This window comes from Fringilla coelebs (assembly GCF_963513975.1).
Source record: "Fringilla coelebs genome assembly, chromosome: 13".
In the NCBI taxonomy this organism is placed as follows: Eukaryota; Metazoa; Chordata; class Aves; order Passeriformes; family Fringillidae; genus Fringilla; species Fringilla coelebs.
Genome location: NC_140039.1, coordinates 11,580,548 through 11,595,920, shown reverse-complemented (window position 1 = coordinate 11,595,920; position 15,373 = coordinate 11,580,548). Strand labels below are relative to the sequence as shown.

Sequence of the window (15,373 nt, the reverse complement as noted above, 5' to 3'; positions counted from 1 at the left end):
AGATGAAATAGTCACACTGGAAACACAGGTGTGGAATGGAATGTCTGTATCACCAGCTCCAGCCCTGCAATCACACACAGTCATACAAGAAACAGACAATTCAAAGGAGCTTTCCCCTCTCATTTTCCTGATTACCAAAATATTTCAGGCACTCCAAAACAAAAACATACATGTGACCCAAGAGACAGGAACACACAACTACAAACTATCATAGTTAAAGGGAGGAAGATGAAGGGTTTTACCAGTGTAATGATCCTCTGCAAGGAATTAGTTCAATAAAATTTGATTAAAATAATCTCTAAGAAGCATGTACCACAGTGCAGGCAGAACAAAGCCCACCACCCCTTCCCACACACACAGCCCCTGACAAACTGACAAGGAAGGGTGCAGTGGGAAGAATATTCTCAGAAACTAATCCCAGCATTGCCTTAATCCCAGTACACCCACTGTATATATTCAAGTCTGCACTCAAAGCAGAGGAATGCTGCCAGTAGCAGCAGTGTGTGGCATTTGCTCAACACAAGTCAGAAGTGCAAATCAAGTGTCAGGCACTACAAAGAAACAGAGAACCAAACAGTGATTCTGACACAGCTGCCACACACGCTCACGGTCCCCCCGCATCCGGAGCACTGTGCACACAGTCCTGGTTCACAACCCTCTGAGGATTAAACATGTGAGGGGAATTCCAAAAATGACTAGCCAGGACGGTCAAAGCATTTGGGGCAAATACCCCATAGCCTTGCTTTGATCACAGGTTGGGTCAGGTTGGAAGGGAGCACAGTGGGGCCCCTGGTCCCACACCTCTCTGTTCAAGCAGGGTTATCCCAGAGCACATGGCACAGGACTGTGTCCAGATGCTCCTTGACTGTCTCCAGTGAAGGAGACTCCACAGCCTCTTTTCCCATCAGCTCAGTTCTTACAGCTATCCCTGGACATTCAGTCAGGACCAGCACACTGAACTAGATGGATCCTCACTGTGACACAGAACTGCTGCACTCATTGTCTCATTTCTTCCAGTGCTTTAGTAGAAGATGCAGGGAAAATCCCAAGAGCTGAAATACTGCAATTATTTTTTCATACATGCCTTTTCCCGTGAAAATTTTAATAAGACTGTCTGGAGAATGTGAGTTTCTCAAGATCTGTTTGAAATAAGGTACACCTATAGTTCACCTCATGCAAAACTAAAGGCAAAGCCTTTTTAGCATTTTTATAGCTTTACTGTTTCACAACACTTTGCCCTCCCATTATAAGCTATTCCATCATATAGATGGAATAACTGAGATAGATGGACTAAATAATTGTTTCAAACTCCCAAAAGAGAAACGGCTATTAGAAAATGAGCAGGTTTTTCCTTCCAATTCTGTGCTCTGTCCAGTAGATTACAGTACTCTTTCAAAGATTACCAAATAAAAGGATAATGTATTCACACAATCTGCTGCATTCAGGGGAACTACTGAGTTCAATTCTGGTCAATACATCTCAAAGACAGAGCTGCTAGGGGGAAAGAGCCAAAAGACAAACAAGTAGAATGAGAAACCTGGAAAAAATCATTCACACAAGCAGAGGCTGAAAAGGTAAGGACTGCACAGTTTAATGGGAAGGTAAAAGAGGGAAAAGAAGTGTGCAGATAATGAATAATGAGGAGGATTTCTTTTATCTCTTTCACATAAAGGATATTAAATGCAAAAAAAAATATTTGAAACTGATAACAGAGAATTTGTAGAGTATATAAGTTAACCTGTGGCACACACAGCCACATGATGTTTGAGGCACAGAGCTAAAGGGGGCTACAGGAAAAATACCTGAGATGCACAGAAGAACAATGGCACTAAATCAACTTTCAGTGAATAAAAATACTGAATGAAAATAAACTCTTGTGCAGCAGGGCAAGTGTCTGCCTCCAACTGACAACATTTAGGAAGACTCTTCTCAAAACTGCTCTCCAAAAGTTTTCTTTGTCACTTTGTTTTGGTCATGTTTTTTTTCTTCTTCCTTCAAAGCCTTTACCAACTGACCACTGTCAGAGGAAACAGGATAGTCTCTGTGTTTGATTCACTGAGCTGCTCTTATGTTGTAAGAAGTATGTAACACAATTACTCCTAGCATCCTACTGGGAAGGTACCGAGTTTTAAACATCAATAGTTCAAAACATCCTTCAAAAACAAATCTTTAAGTCTCCTACTGCTGAATCCTGTTATCATGCAGAAGTGGGGACAAAACCAACCTGGGCACAGCAGGGGAGGAGACAGGGGAATTCCTGATTGCCTGATCCTTAGAAGGAGAAATTTCAGCTTCCTAACTCCACACTGAGCCACATTCATTCACTCCCAGCCAAACACCTCTGAACTACCAGTGACCACACTTCAAGTGGCCATCCCCTTTTAAAACAGCAGAGAAAGCAAAATTCTATTTCAGAGCTCTCTCCCACCATCCCCTTACTGAGAGCTTTTCTCTAATATTGACATACACATACACAGATATATAAAAATATATCTAAGCCTGAGTTGGAAAGCTTTAGCACAGCGGAAGGAAAAATATATAAATAAATGTCAAGGTCTGCGTGTATTCAACAAATAAAAGCAGAATTATATAAAAGCAACTAATAAAAAAGATTGTTCTGTGCTGCATTTTCCATCTTTCCAACCATTATAGGAATAAAATTATCCTCAGAGAAGATCAAAAACCTTTTTCAAAACTAATACAATTAAGCTTTATTACACTGTTTCAAGTACATTTCTCTCCTTTCCCTTCTAGCCCCCACCACCTCCCACTCCAATCCAGACTAACGGTTGGAGGCATTCTTCTATTTTATTACCAGCAAAATGCTAGTCTTTAAGGGTCAGAAACTATCCAGTGTTTCAAGAGAGGAAAGAAAACCTGTTCTTTTTATCTATTTGCTTTTGTACACATAACAACCAGAAGATAGTTTCTCTGTAGCTCTGCAGCTTGAATAGGACTATGGGCAGCTCACCTTCCTCCCCCAAGAAGATCCCACACTAAAATATCCATCATGTTGTTTATAAAGGTGTCCCTGTAGAAGGGATGTGGACTTGAAAACACAAACGACAACAAAAGATTTCAAAAAGAGGACAATGAAGCCTGGACACAGACTTCTCCCCACTCCACTGTCCATAAAGGACAGACTCACAGGTTTCCCCTGTAATTTCCGCTTCACGAAACCAGATCTGGAGAGAAGAACATAATAGAGGCAAACAGCATGGGATCAAGAAATTGCAAAAATTCCCTTTGCGTATGAACATATGGACAACTGTGATAATTAGAACGATAGCTGCTAGATTGTTTGCAATTTCACTGAACAATCCCCATTATCTAGAAATAGAATTTAAAATACAAATGCAACACCGAGCGGTAGTTTTAATAGTTTATTTTTAATGAATTGTACGGATTAAAGTGTTGCAAAATTGTATCGTGTGAATTTGCTCACAGGCATGTTTTACCACTGATGGCTCAAAAAATGCAGCATGGACAGTCATACAGTAGGAGGGAATGAAAAGAGGAATAGATATGCCAACAGCTCCCTACCGTTCCTATAATCTACAATTTTCCCATGTTCCATACTCACCATCCTGCTCCATATTGGTAGTAAAATTGATTGATTTCTCAGTCTCTTTACAACCCACTCTTTTCATTGTTTGCACTTCTTTTTAGTCACACAACACAACTACAAGTCGAATGTATGCAACTCCCTGTCAGGAGGTCTAATTGCTTCAAATTGGAGAAGATTATTCTCCACATTTATTAAAAAATAAAGACTACTTATAACATTATTTCATTTTGCCAGGAAGTGAAGAACACATTAGTTCATAAAGAACAGCATGGCAGCTCCTATTTTTATGGCATCAATTTTTAAAAACTCATCATGGTAAACAATTAAACAGAGAAGCAAATCCCACGTTTAGGGGAGAGATTCAAATCCCTAAATGGATTTTCAAAGGTCATTTCAGGCTTAAAAGATGCTTGACAGTGTCTCTTTAAATCATGTTTATTTCAAAGGCTTATCCAGCAAGAAGCAGGCAGTGTACTGCAGTACCACTCTTTGAACTGCTTGGCTCCCCAGAGAAAAATTGTTAATACGACTTTAATTCATATTTATAGCAAAATTTATGTTGTGGCGGTTGATTATTTTTTTTATTAAGGAAAGGATTTTTAACAAAAGGAATAAAAACCAGGGCACTTGTTTGTTTTTTTCAATTTAGCTTTCACCTAAATCCCATGGTAAAAAAGATAATAGAGTTTGAACTACCAGAAATCCTTTTTAAAAATCATCCAGTTAAAAAAACCTTTATCTTTCAAAGATAAATTGCTCAAAAGATTTGTACAGCTTTTCCATCACTTACATAAGGGTTGGGGGGCAGATAAGATACTGTCAGCTGACAGTTCCAGGGTGCAGCACAACACATCTTGGTTCTGTATCTTTTGGATCCACACAGATCTGTGTCTTACCCCTGCAGGGGCCAGAAATGAAGACAACTCAGCCTTACCTTCCTCTCAATGCGGGCCAGCTGCTCTTGGTAGAAGGCCTCTTGTCGCTTCAGGTCAGCCTCCCAGCCTTGCAGCCCCACCACCTGGCAAGGACAACAAAACAGCAGCAGGAGAAAAAGGAATTAAAAATAAACAATGCAGTGCAAGGAAAGCACTTGAGATGCAGACTAGAAGGGACTAAAAAAAATATCTCTGCTCAGGACTCATGCATGGGATCCCCCTCAGTGGAACTACATACCTTAAGAATTGCAGTTTATTTTGGGTTATCCCCCAGGGTTTGAAATGCTCTTATTAGCATCCTACTCAAACTCAAACCCTTGGTTTTACACTTCTTATTAAATGAAAACATATAATCATAGAAAGGTGACACTTTCCCATTCTCTTTTTCAGAACTCCATCTTATCCATGCCTGTTTTTCCATGAATCATGACAGTCATTACTCAAATGTTCTTCCCCTTACCTTAAAAAAACCAACCAAATCCCCTCAAATCCTTCTCTTTATAAACCCTTGCCCCTTGGAGTGCCCAAAAGCTTCTAAGGATTAAATACTTCCCTACAACAGACATACATAGGACTATCCAGATAATTAAGTACTCTCTCCACATGCTCTCTATGCATTCCCCATCAGTACCCTTGGAGTTCCTCTGGCTGGTGCTGCAAGAGGGAAGACGGCTGTCAAAGAATTTCTCTTCTATCTTACAAATTATAAGCATGGCACTATCAAAACAGTAAATCTGGTATTCATCAGCTAAACAGTGCTCAATTAAAAAGTCTGTGTGGGCACAGCAACAGCTGTAGCCTTCTAGCTCCTTACAGCCAGCATCACTTAATTATATTCCCACCCCTAAACTCAACTAGCATTAAGAAAACACGACATTGATGGAACTGAATCAAACTTTTCAAGTTTAAAAATAACAAGCAACAACAGCAAGAAAAAATGGGAGTTGTTCTACATCCCCCATTCCACCTCAAAATCTCTGGGGCCACGGAAGTTAACAGCAGGCAGAAGACCTTTCAAAACCAGAATGATTAGCCTGCTTAACATGGACACAAACCCTGCCAGGCCATAGCATCCCAGCAACATTCTCTTAACTTCTAATGATGGCACAACCACAGAAAATGCTGGTCCAACATGATTAAGCAGCTGGGACAGAAATATCCCCGTGGGCTCAGACCTGTCATTTTACGGCCAAAAGCCATTGCTAACGAGAAAAATTACATCTGAAAGCAAGTTGCTGTGCATGTCCTTCTTTCAGCTCCCCTGCTGATGGAAATACAGTGGTATAATAGGGCTTAGAAGAGATTTTAATCTAGGCAGTGAGGGTGGTTGATAAGCAAGCAAGAAAAGGATTATATGAAATAGGAAGATTGTAGGGGTGTGGTGGTGATGTGGGTTTCTTTGTTTGTTTTTAAAGAAAAAGAAATATTTTGGTGTCCATGTTTGCTATCCCAGAAAACAGGACCAGGATAAGGCACAAGCAGTAGAGACTCATAACTAAATCTCTGTCTCAAAGGCACTTGATTAAAAGCAAAATCTCTGGCTGTGCTTTAACCTATAGCCGCTATACCACTTCCCACCTGCAAACAAGCTGGAACAGGATGGGGAGAGGGATGAGAATGAGCTGCCCCACACATGCAGCCTGACAGAAGAGATATCACAACAACAATAGGGGCAATGATGGGTAGTTGGAAAGTGCCAGAACTATAACCATTTCCTGGTAAGAGAACCATAGCTGTTCCTCTGAATCAATCTTCTACACAGAAAAGAACTAAGCAATTTCAAATAAAATGAAACAGATGTAAGAAGGTGGGTTGGTCTGGTGGATGACCAGAAGATCCCAATTCTCCTGCAGGTCTTCTGCATAACACCCATAAAATCAGATTATTCCACAAGTGACTTGTATTTCCTTAAGAGGAAAATAAGTAAGGAAGAGAAAGAAGAGTGAGACAGTACTGACCCCTCTACATGACTCAGATGGAAGCTGCACCGTATGATGGAAGAAAAAAAAGAAACAAAAGAGTCAAATAATAAATTCTTATAAACTCAAGAAAGTTTCTGTTTAATCTAAATAATTATGTATTTGTGCTAGTCTCCTGGGATAGTGGATATTCTGGAAGTACAAAATCAATAAATCTAACAATACCAGTGCTCAAGAGGCTTTATTCTGTTTCTGGCAATGCATGGATCCCAAACCCACACACTCACTCAACTTTCCAACCTGTGACTTTGCCTGACATCATGCACCAAGAAATCCAGCACATTTATCCTTACAACCCCTCTGGAAGGGAACACAAACCAAACACCTGATCTCTCAAGTAGGGTGCAGAGGTGCAGACATGTCAGAGGTGTGCTGCTCTGCACAATGACAACCCTGGACTGCCAAGCTGACCTCACTGGAGCTGGCAGTGAATAATGCCTCCAACAGCCACGCACCCTGCAGCACACAGGCATTCTGTCGGTCACTTCCCCAGGGTCTTGCAAAACTGAGGTCAAAGAACCAAACCTGGGTCTCCTAACTGCAGACTGTAACCTCAGAGTACTCCCCATTCTTCCCTCAAAGTAATTTCTCCCATATTATCCCCCATTGTCCCACTTATCACCCATAATGCATGATGAACTAGGGGTTACAAAGAAACCTTGTACTTGCAACACAAACATATTTTCAATGCCTTGCTTGTTTTCAAGATCTGCTGCTGTTTCAGTGCATTGAAGTATGCAGAGAAACACTCTATTTGTGACAGATCTGCTTCAAAGTTGCTTTCTGCTTCCCTCTATCCCCAGCTGCTATTACTAAAAACTTTAGTACACTTTATGATGATGTTTGAAGTACAAACAGTATAGTAGAGCATGTGTCATCTGAAATATTCACTGTTCCAAACTGGGTTAGGCAACTAGGGACATTTGGAATGAATATAGGATATTTATTAAGAGTTCCTCTCGTCCTGCTGCTTATTCCCCACCTGAAGTTAGAAGCCTGTGATGTCCCAGACAGAACTGGCTGCTATGATTACAATTTCACCAATTTCACAGGGGATTGAGATTGCAAGTGCCAAACAAAGCATCAATAGACTTTTTGAAAAAAGGCCTTTAGAACTAAAAGGAAGGAGAAGGGAAAACATGCATGATAACACACTGATTTGAAAATCAGATATCAGAAAGCTGCATTTCACTTCCAAGCTGCACAACTACACTGGAACTTGAACATATTGTGTAAGAGGTGACCAAAGCCCAGAGATGACATCTAGGATGTGTAGAACACAGACAGTGTGATGTCCAAGATGTATGAACACAGAAAGAAAACAGAGACAGGGAAGAAAGGACATAGCTTCAAAACACAGGAATGCACCCAAAACTTAGAAAAGGGGATGTATTTATAAAAGAACATGTATGCAATTGGCCATTGCCCTCTGTCCAAAAACTAGGTATAAGATGTACTCAAGAAATGCTCAAGAATCCCCTGTGATGGTGTCAGAATTTACAAGGATTATATTCTTACAAAAGGACAGCAAAGGCATACTACGAACATGCTGCTACAGCTTCCATGGGCAGGGACCCATGGACTGGTTGGGTACTCTTTCAAATTTTTCCTCTGCTTTATCTTCCCATTTTTTCTGCAGCCCAAGGTTTTTCAGATTATCTCAGTGCTGCCTTGAACAGTGACAAAGAGCCAGGGCAGAGTTATGTGATTCTCTGCCTCCTTCTCTCCCTTTATCAAGTAACCCATTTAGAAACAAACAGTGCAAGCACATTTCTAAAGCTATACATTATATACTGGCTCAACTAAAGAATTCAAGCACTGGCCTGCTAGCTGACAGACAGGCCAAAAGAAATATTTTACAAGCTCCTAATTGAGGTAATGAAATATTATTGGTTCATTCTCTATGAACAAAACCAGACACTCTTAGCCATGTCCTGAGCTGACACCAGCATGCCACACATCAGACTGTGCAACTGATCTAGAGCTGGGCTTCACTCTAGCTATAACCATTCCCAGATTAGCTTTGGCTTTGTTGCATCCCAAAGTATCCCAGAGTATTACCGCATTTTTATTATTTTTAATCACAGTCCCACTTCATCACCTTGTTAAAAATGAAAACTAGGGTGGAAATCTGTTTGGGAAAAAAAAAAAAAAAGGCTTATTGGCAGGGTCAGATGATAGTAAGGAATGTGGCACCCGGGAATAAAGTGCAGTGTTAGCACAGCCCACAGCTGACAGCTAGCACCAGGCTGTCTCTCTCCTCAATACTGTTTGGGTTCTGGGATTTGGGAAGGCTCTCCTGGAGGACAGAAAACCCAAAAACTCTCTCTCTACAAAGGGCAACTCAAGCTAGAAGGAAAGGTCCAAACCTCAGCCTATGAATACTTCCTAAAAGCAAGTCACAGCACTTGGCAAGATTACTGCAAAAATATTTATCTTCTTGGCAAAGCACTTCCACCACTCACAGACAAACTAGCAAGATGATGCCTAGATAATCAGTCAGAAGCAACACAGGGAAATAAGCTACAAGGATAAAGCAAAGGATCTCCAGTCTATCAAATGCCTAGTTTCTACATCATCCTGTCTTTGCTGAGAGGAGCTCTCAGCTTCCCCCAAAGGTACAGTTACATCTCTGCAGCAGCACAGCAGAGATGTTTTGGCTGGGCACCTCAGCTTGCCTCACTTCACAACTGCAAATTCTAATACCTCATGCTTTCCCAAGTCTCTTCCAGTCCTGGTAGCAGTCCAGGTGGCAAGGGAGAAAAACAAATGCTATTAAGGACTCCAAGATGAGAAGAAGGAATTGACAGAAATTCACTAAAGAACAGAGCTAACTCCAAAATTAGCTAGCTGGCATGTTCCTGGCCAAGTCTAAAGGGAATGGCAGAGCTGAAAGGGCAACACTGAAATAGTAAGAGGCAATTTGTGTACTTCAGGCCCAAGACTGAATAGCAGAACTTTCCAGGGAGGCTTGTACCAAGCAAGTAGCCATGGGGGAGCCTTGACTCAACCTCCACTGGCATCAGCAGAAACATCACCATTACCACAGAGCTGTCTGCAATCACTATTCCAGACATGGGCCCTACAAAATCACTGGCCTTTTGTGCTACCTTTCATTCTATTGAAGGCAGGTGACCAGGGTCTATTTTAGAAACCAGATCCAACTCATGGCCTTATAAAGCAATACTGGTACGGTATAACCTTCATTTCCTCCTGTTTCTGCTACTCTCTTAGCCAACAATACACATCACCAGATCAAGTTTGGTTTCAGCAGCTGTAAGCTACACAAAAGGAACCAGTGAAAATCTTTATGGAGGAAATAATATGCAATTTTCTAGCTGAACACCTTTTAAAATGTAATGACAGAAAATAAAATCCTGCATCTGTGCTCAGCAATAACAATCTGTACATGCACAGTAACAACATGACACTTGGAATAAGCAAGATCCAGACAAAAAAGAGAACTTACCCAGGCATCCAAATCCACAGGCTTGGAATAAAGACAGCACAAGATAGAAAGGAAGGGAAAGAGAAGAAAAATAGAAATCAGTGATTTTTGGAGGTTGCCTGCTGCTGTGCACTATAGCTTTTAAGATGACAAGTTTAGAAAAGTTCCTTTAAAATGACAAGCATCTTAAGCAATGCAGTGCTGTCCCCTGTTGGGAACTGTGCTGTTAAAGCAAAACAAAAGCACATGCACCCCCTAAACCAGAACCAGAGCAGAGTCCCCACAGCCTGCTGCAGGACCCCCATTTAGGGTGGGAGCTAAGCAAAGGAAGCTGGGACACAGCCAGTGCCAGGGAGCCATGCAAGGTGTTAGAGATGCTGATACACAACATGCACCAGTGAATGCGCCAGTGCTGGGCAGACTCAAAAGGAGGTGGTCAACAACTGCGCTGCTTCCAATTACGTGCCAAGAACAAGTAATCTTTTAAAGGACATTTCTGAATGCACAAGCTGACCTACATAGCAAGTCATCTTTTGCCATGGACAACTTCAGAGTGATTCCTAACAGAAAGCCAGTCGACTGATCAGATTCCCAACCAGATTCCCCTTCATAGGCAACTGAAAACCTCTGGAGTGCAGGCAGAGTCCAAACCTCCATCAAAGCCAAGCTGCCTCCACCTGCTCCTTTTCTTTTGCCCACAAGCCTATTTAGGTGTGCAGATAAGCAGATAAAACAGGCTGCAGTATTGCCTCTTTACTTGTTACTACTTTTTACTTACACACTAAGCCAGCAGCAGCAAAGCAAGTACAAGATGATAAACATTTCATGCCCATAACCACCTCCTTTTGAAGCCAAGGCATTTACGAGGCAGGCACAGCTCTCATTTGCTGTCAAGGGCTGCAAGCCTTCCCTGCTTCTCAGGGCTACCTTCAATCAGCAGCACACTGGTTAAGCAGGAACTTCAGAATGGCTGGCCTTTTTTCATTATGATTATTTATTTGAGGGGAGTTGACAGGGCACAAGGAACTTTCCTCTTGGTCATAGTTCACTGCCAGAGGGAGCAGACGGTGGAGGGTAATGTTTTTATGGGATCTGCCATCATTTTAATGGCACACAGAGACTACTTCATGTAACTGAGGGATGATGTGTTATCAGATATGTGTGCTGTCCATCCTTATCCTTTGCACCAGCTTAGAGGGTTGGAATTGAACATCTACATTTCAACTGAGAGAAGCCAATTCCCCCTCTCTGCAGATAGGTTTGATATAGCAGCATCAAGTCCTTGGCCAAACAAACCAATACACAACAGGTGTTTACTGGTAATCACTGACCAATCTTGACAAAAGCCTGGTTTGAATAACATTTTTCTTCCTGATGATTTTTACAGTCAGGACAGATGAGTTTAATTTCATTTTTACATTTTAGCAATTACAGGTCTGTCCATCCTCAGCAGATGGACAGGAGGAACACAGCACTCTTCATGATGCCTGCTATTATTTCAGCAGGTAGGTCATGCACGCCACTAATTCTTTACTGGATGTACATCTGTCATCCCTGGGTGCCTGAGCCATGAACTGACACATTGCTGGTGGACACTCACTCACATGACAAAATAAACAAAAGGTACTAACTCAGTGGCACTGGACAGGACTGAGAAATGAGAGCAAGGAGAAGGAACAGCCCTATCACCAATATGTGCCCCATAAGATACAATGCACAGCAGCAGAATCAGGGTTTTAGAGAATACAACACTGTTACTAATCACAAAGCATCTCTTCTGCAGTACTGCCAATACTATAATTCTGTCAACCTTCACGAGAGAGAAAAATTATTACTCCAAGATAGAAATAGATACACTCCACTGAATGGAAACAGGAAAATTAGAATGTGCAGAAGTACATACTGCTGCATTGGAAAAAAACAAACCCTGACTAAATAAAATACACTAATAACATAATATAAAAAGGAAAACTCAAGAGGGCTACTGGTTTAAGTTTTGCTAACTTCTAAGCCTGTGTCAAGATGTCTTTGCAGACCTGCATTTACCAGTCTTGGTAACAATACACATAGTCTATCCATTAATCTTTCTGAAATTTAAGCAATCCATTTAAGAAATGAGCAATATCTGGTTTCCTTGCTCCCTAAGTGAGCTTCATTTCCAGCTCCCAGACGGCAGCTTACAAGTTTTATAATTCCAGCCCTGGGATACAAGCGATCTTTCAACATCCTTGGTCAATACTCCTGAACTCTTCGGTTGAAAAGGTTTTTTTTCTCTTCCAGGTAACCCGCTGGACAGCAACCACAGGAACCAGAATAAATACTGGACTTAACTGTTTGAGGTCAAAACCCAGTCAAGATATTCCTCTTAACTGTATCAGAAACAAAAGGTTACTCAAACAGGATCTCAGGCCAAAGCAGCAGCCTCTGTCCTAGGGATTCATACAGACACTTAAAGAAGACTCTGGCTGGATATGGGGACTACACGAGTAATACATCTGTGCTTCTGCAAATTCCACATGTGAGCATTGATCAGTCGGGCAGGGGATGCCTTCCCACCTCCATCTCAACAGTCCAACTTCCAATGGCATCAACAGCCAAAATTGTGTTTCACTCCTAAGGGCAATTCCCAGCAACTTTTCCCAGACTCACTACACTACATCACCCTTACACACCATGCACACCACTCAAGTCTGTCACACACTGGGGAAATGTAAAAATGGCAGTGAGCAATCAAAACAGCTCTGTGATTGGCAGGGAGGGAGGAAGGATCAGCACAGGGCAGCAGCCTTTGGAAGGACAATGCCTTTGTTACCTGACTGGAACCAGCTTCCCCTGAAGTCCATTTCCTTGCCACAGTCCAGAACTTTGTCACAGAACAGATTGCACTGCAGTGTGACCAATGACTCAGGAAACCAGACTACCAGCTTGGTAGAGATCTCCTACTTAAGAACTCATCACAAAGTATTTTTAGGGGCACTGCCAGCTTTGGGAGCGGAAGATAGAGTGGGAGATGCGAGAAATGAGAGGCAGCAGGTGCCCAAAACCCAAGGCAGCTGTTGGCAACAACTTTTACATTCATGTCAGTATCTGAAGAACTCTGCAGCACATATTCCAACATCTTGATGACCAGACTTCATCACTGAATGAGCAAACAGTCACTTCTTCCTAAAGCAGTAATCCAGCTCTAAATTTATCATGGTCCAGAATGATAGGAATTCAAGTATTTAAAGAATATATTTAGACATTCAGTATCCACTCCAGACTCTTTAACTCTTCCAGTTTAGTGAAAAACTGAAGCAGTATCAATATTAAATGTAATGAGAATCTGAGATGTAACCAACTGACAATGGAGAGGGAGAAGGAAGAGTCACTGAACAGCAATCAATTTTGAGGGAAAGCTGTGATGAAATTGCTCAACTCTAATGCATATAGACCATACACAATTCTATAAACATGAAGATGGGAAGCAGCCAAAAAAAGCTTGGCCCTTTTATGATTCGAGGACAACTGCATCCTAATACTTATGGCACAGCTACAAATAGGTTTGCAATGACGTTTCATGGTTTTCATTTAAAACAAAATTAAGAGAAACCTATTTTATAAATTCCAAAGAAAACCATCTGCTTTCATTGCTTGCTTTAATACTGCAGCCCGTTTCCACATTCTCCTTTTCCCACCACCACTTCTATACATGCACACATACAGTTTTCATTTTGCATGCTGCCAACAGACAAGGCATTCAATGGTTTTAGAAATCTTGCAGAGCATAGGTTCTCTAGAGATGTATGCTCAAGATGCTTATTTCTGATAGTAGGTGAGTCAACAACTTGCTCTAAATTTTTTACCTTCCTGCTCAAATTCCTACTCTGCCTATTAGACTTAAGAATCTCCAAGCCCCTGACCAATTTAGGGCAAGAAAAACTAACCAGCAACCAGAACTTCAAGAAAGGGCATCATGAAACTTTATATTAATTATGACTTCTGATCCCAGCATATATTTCAGACTGAGTCAATGAGGTATTTCTCACAAAGCTAGAAACAAAGGCCACTCAACTCTTCTTGGATTATTTCTAGCTCATAATCATTAATGCAGACTCCCATTACACTAGCCTAAGGGTGGCATATGGCTTTCTAAGGATAGGACAGACGGGGGAAAATAACAGTTATGCATGCCTACATCCCAATCTCACTGCTGTGCCTGCATAGGGGGACAGAGCTCTCTCCTGCCAGATTCCTAAATACCAAGTAGATTAGCTTTGGAGTCAAACATAGTACCTTCACACACCACCACTGTTTTGAAAAAATCAAGATGGCATTCATAATCAACCCATGTGCCTCCACGCAGTAAAATTTATGAACCTTGTGTGTTCAGATGGAATTCCCTTACCACATTTGCTCTCAGACACTACACACAATATTTACCTGCACCTGAACAAAACAGATATTCGTAGGCACAGCCAATAGATACAGGCCAGCATAGTAAAATGAATACAAATTTCCTGCCACCAGATTAGAAACTCTTTTTTGAAATTTAGAAGTTATTATTGCAAATAACATACAGTTTAAAAGAAATGCAGTTGACTTTAGGGCTGCTTTTTAATACAGAGAGACTGTTGTAACTACATACTTGGTTAAGAAAATTCTTGAAAGCTTTCAGCCATGGTCATGCATCCTCTGTCTATGACTTCTTCAGCAGGTGGAGAATCAGGTGCACTTTCACACAACACAGCTTGTTTTCACCTCCTTGACAGCCTTGTACATTTTCCTCTTTTCCCTGCTCCTTCATCCCAGACATACACAAAGCATACTTTACACAGCCTTACAAGGGTCAGTATCATTCTGGGGGCAGATTCCAAGCTACCAACTTGCCAAGGTGCATGTGGGAAAGACATACAGTACTTAACATTTAGTATAAAGCATGTGGATTCCAATGCCTTGCTGGAAGGACCATATAAAGCATTGGGAATTCAAAATAAACGGTCTGGGGTAGTCCACATATATAATCACACTTGTAGTAAGGTGTTACCTATGAAGTAAAAACACATGGAAAGAATAATCAGAGACTACCCAGGAAATTAAAAGCACAGAAGTGAGGAACTTGATCTCAACCTCCCTTATTTCTCCAATCACTTAAGACACAGGCAGTCAGCACTAAATTTCCCTACAATCAATTTTGCAAAGGTACCTCCATCTTCACCTGCAGCATTCCCCCACATCCAAAGCCACAGTCAGCATTATGAAAAGGCTGCCAATTAAGTTGTGGTTTTGAGCTACAGACAAAATGTCCACTAGAGACTCTGATCCTTGCTTCCAGAGCACTTGCAACCCACAGTGTGTTTTAGGAAGAGAATACACTGGCTCTCTAATACACACACACTGGCTCCTCTCAAGGCTGTGATAAGAGAAAACGCTGCAAGGTTGCATCTTTTAATGAAGTCCAAGT

The 15,373-nt window shown here is 41.4% G+C and overlaps 1 protein-coding gene across 2 annotated transcripts in view; it reads right to left on the bottom strand.

Annotated features, from left to right (window-relative positions):
* The window catches only part of CHCHD6 (coiled-coil-helix-coiled-coil-helix domain containing 6), a 109,743-nt gene that overhangs the window by 68,293 nt on the left and 26,077 nt on the right, over window positions 1-15,373 (bottom strand). Inside the window, exons 5-6 of one of the 2 annotated variants that reach the window (XM_084214808.1) lie at window positions 9,952-9,972; window positions 4,503-4,586 (exon numbers count right to left, since the gene is read on the bottom strand). In XM_084214808.1, the coding sequence (XP_084070934.1) occupies window positions 4,503-4,586; window positions 9,952-9,972 (105 nt within the window). The remainder of the gene's footprint in view (window positions 1-4,502; window positions 4,587-9,951; window positions 9,973-15,373) is intronic. The other variant, XM_084214809.1, reaches the window with a different exon arrangement.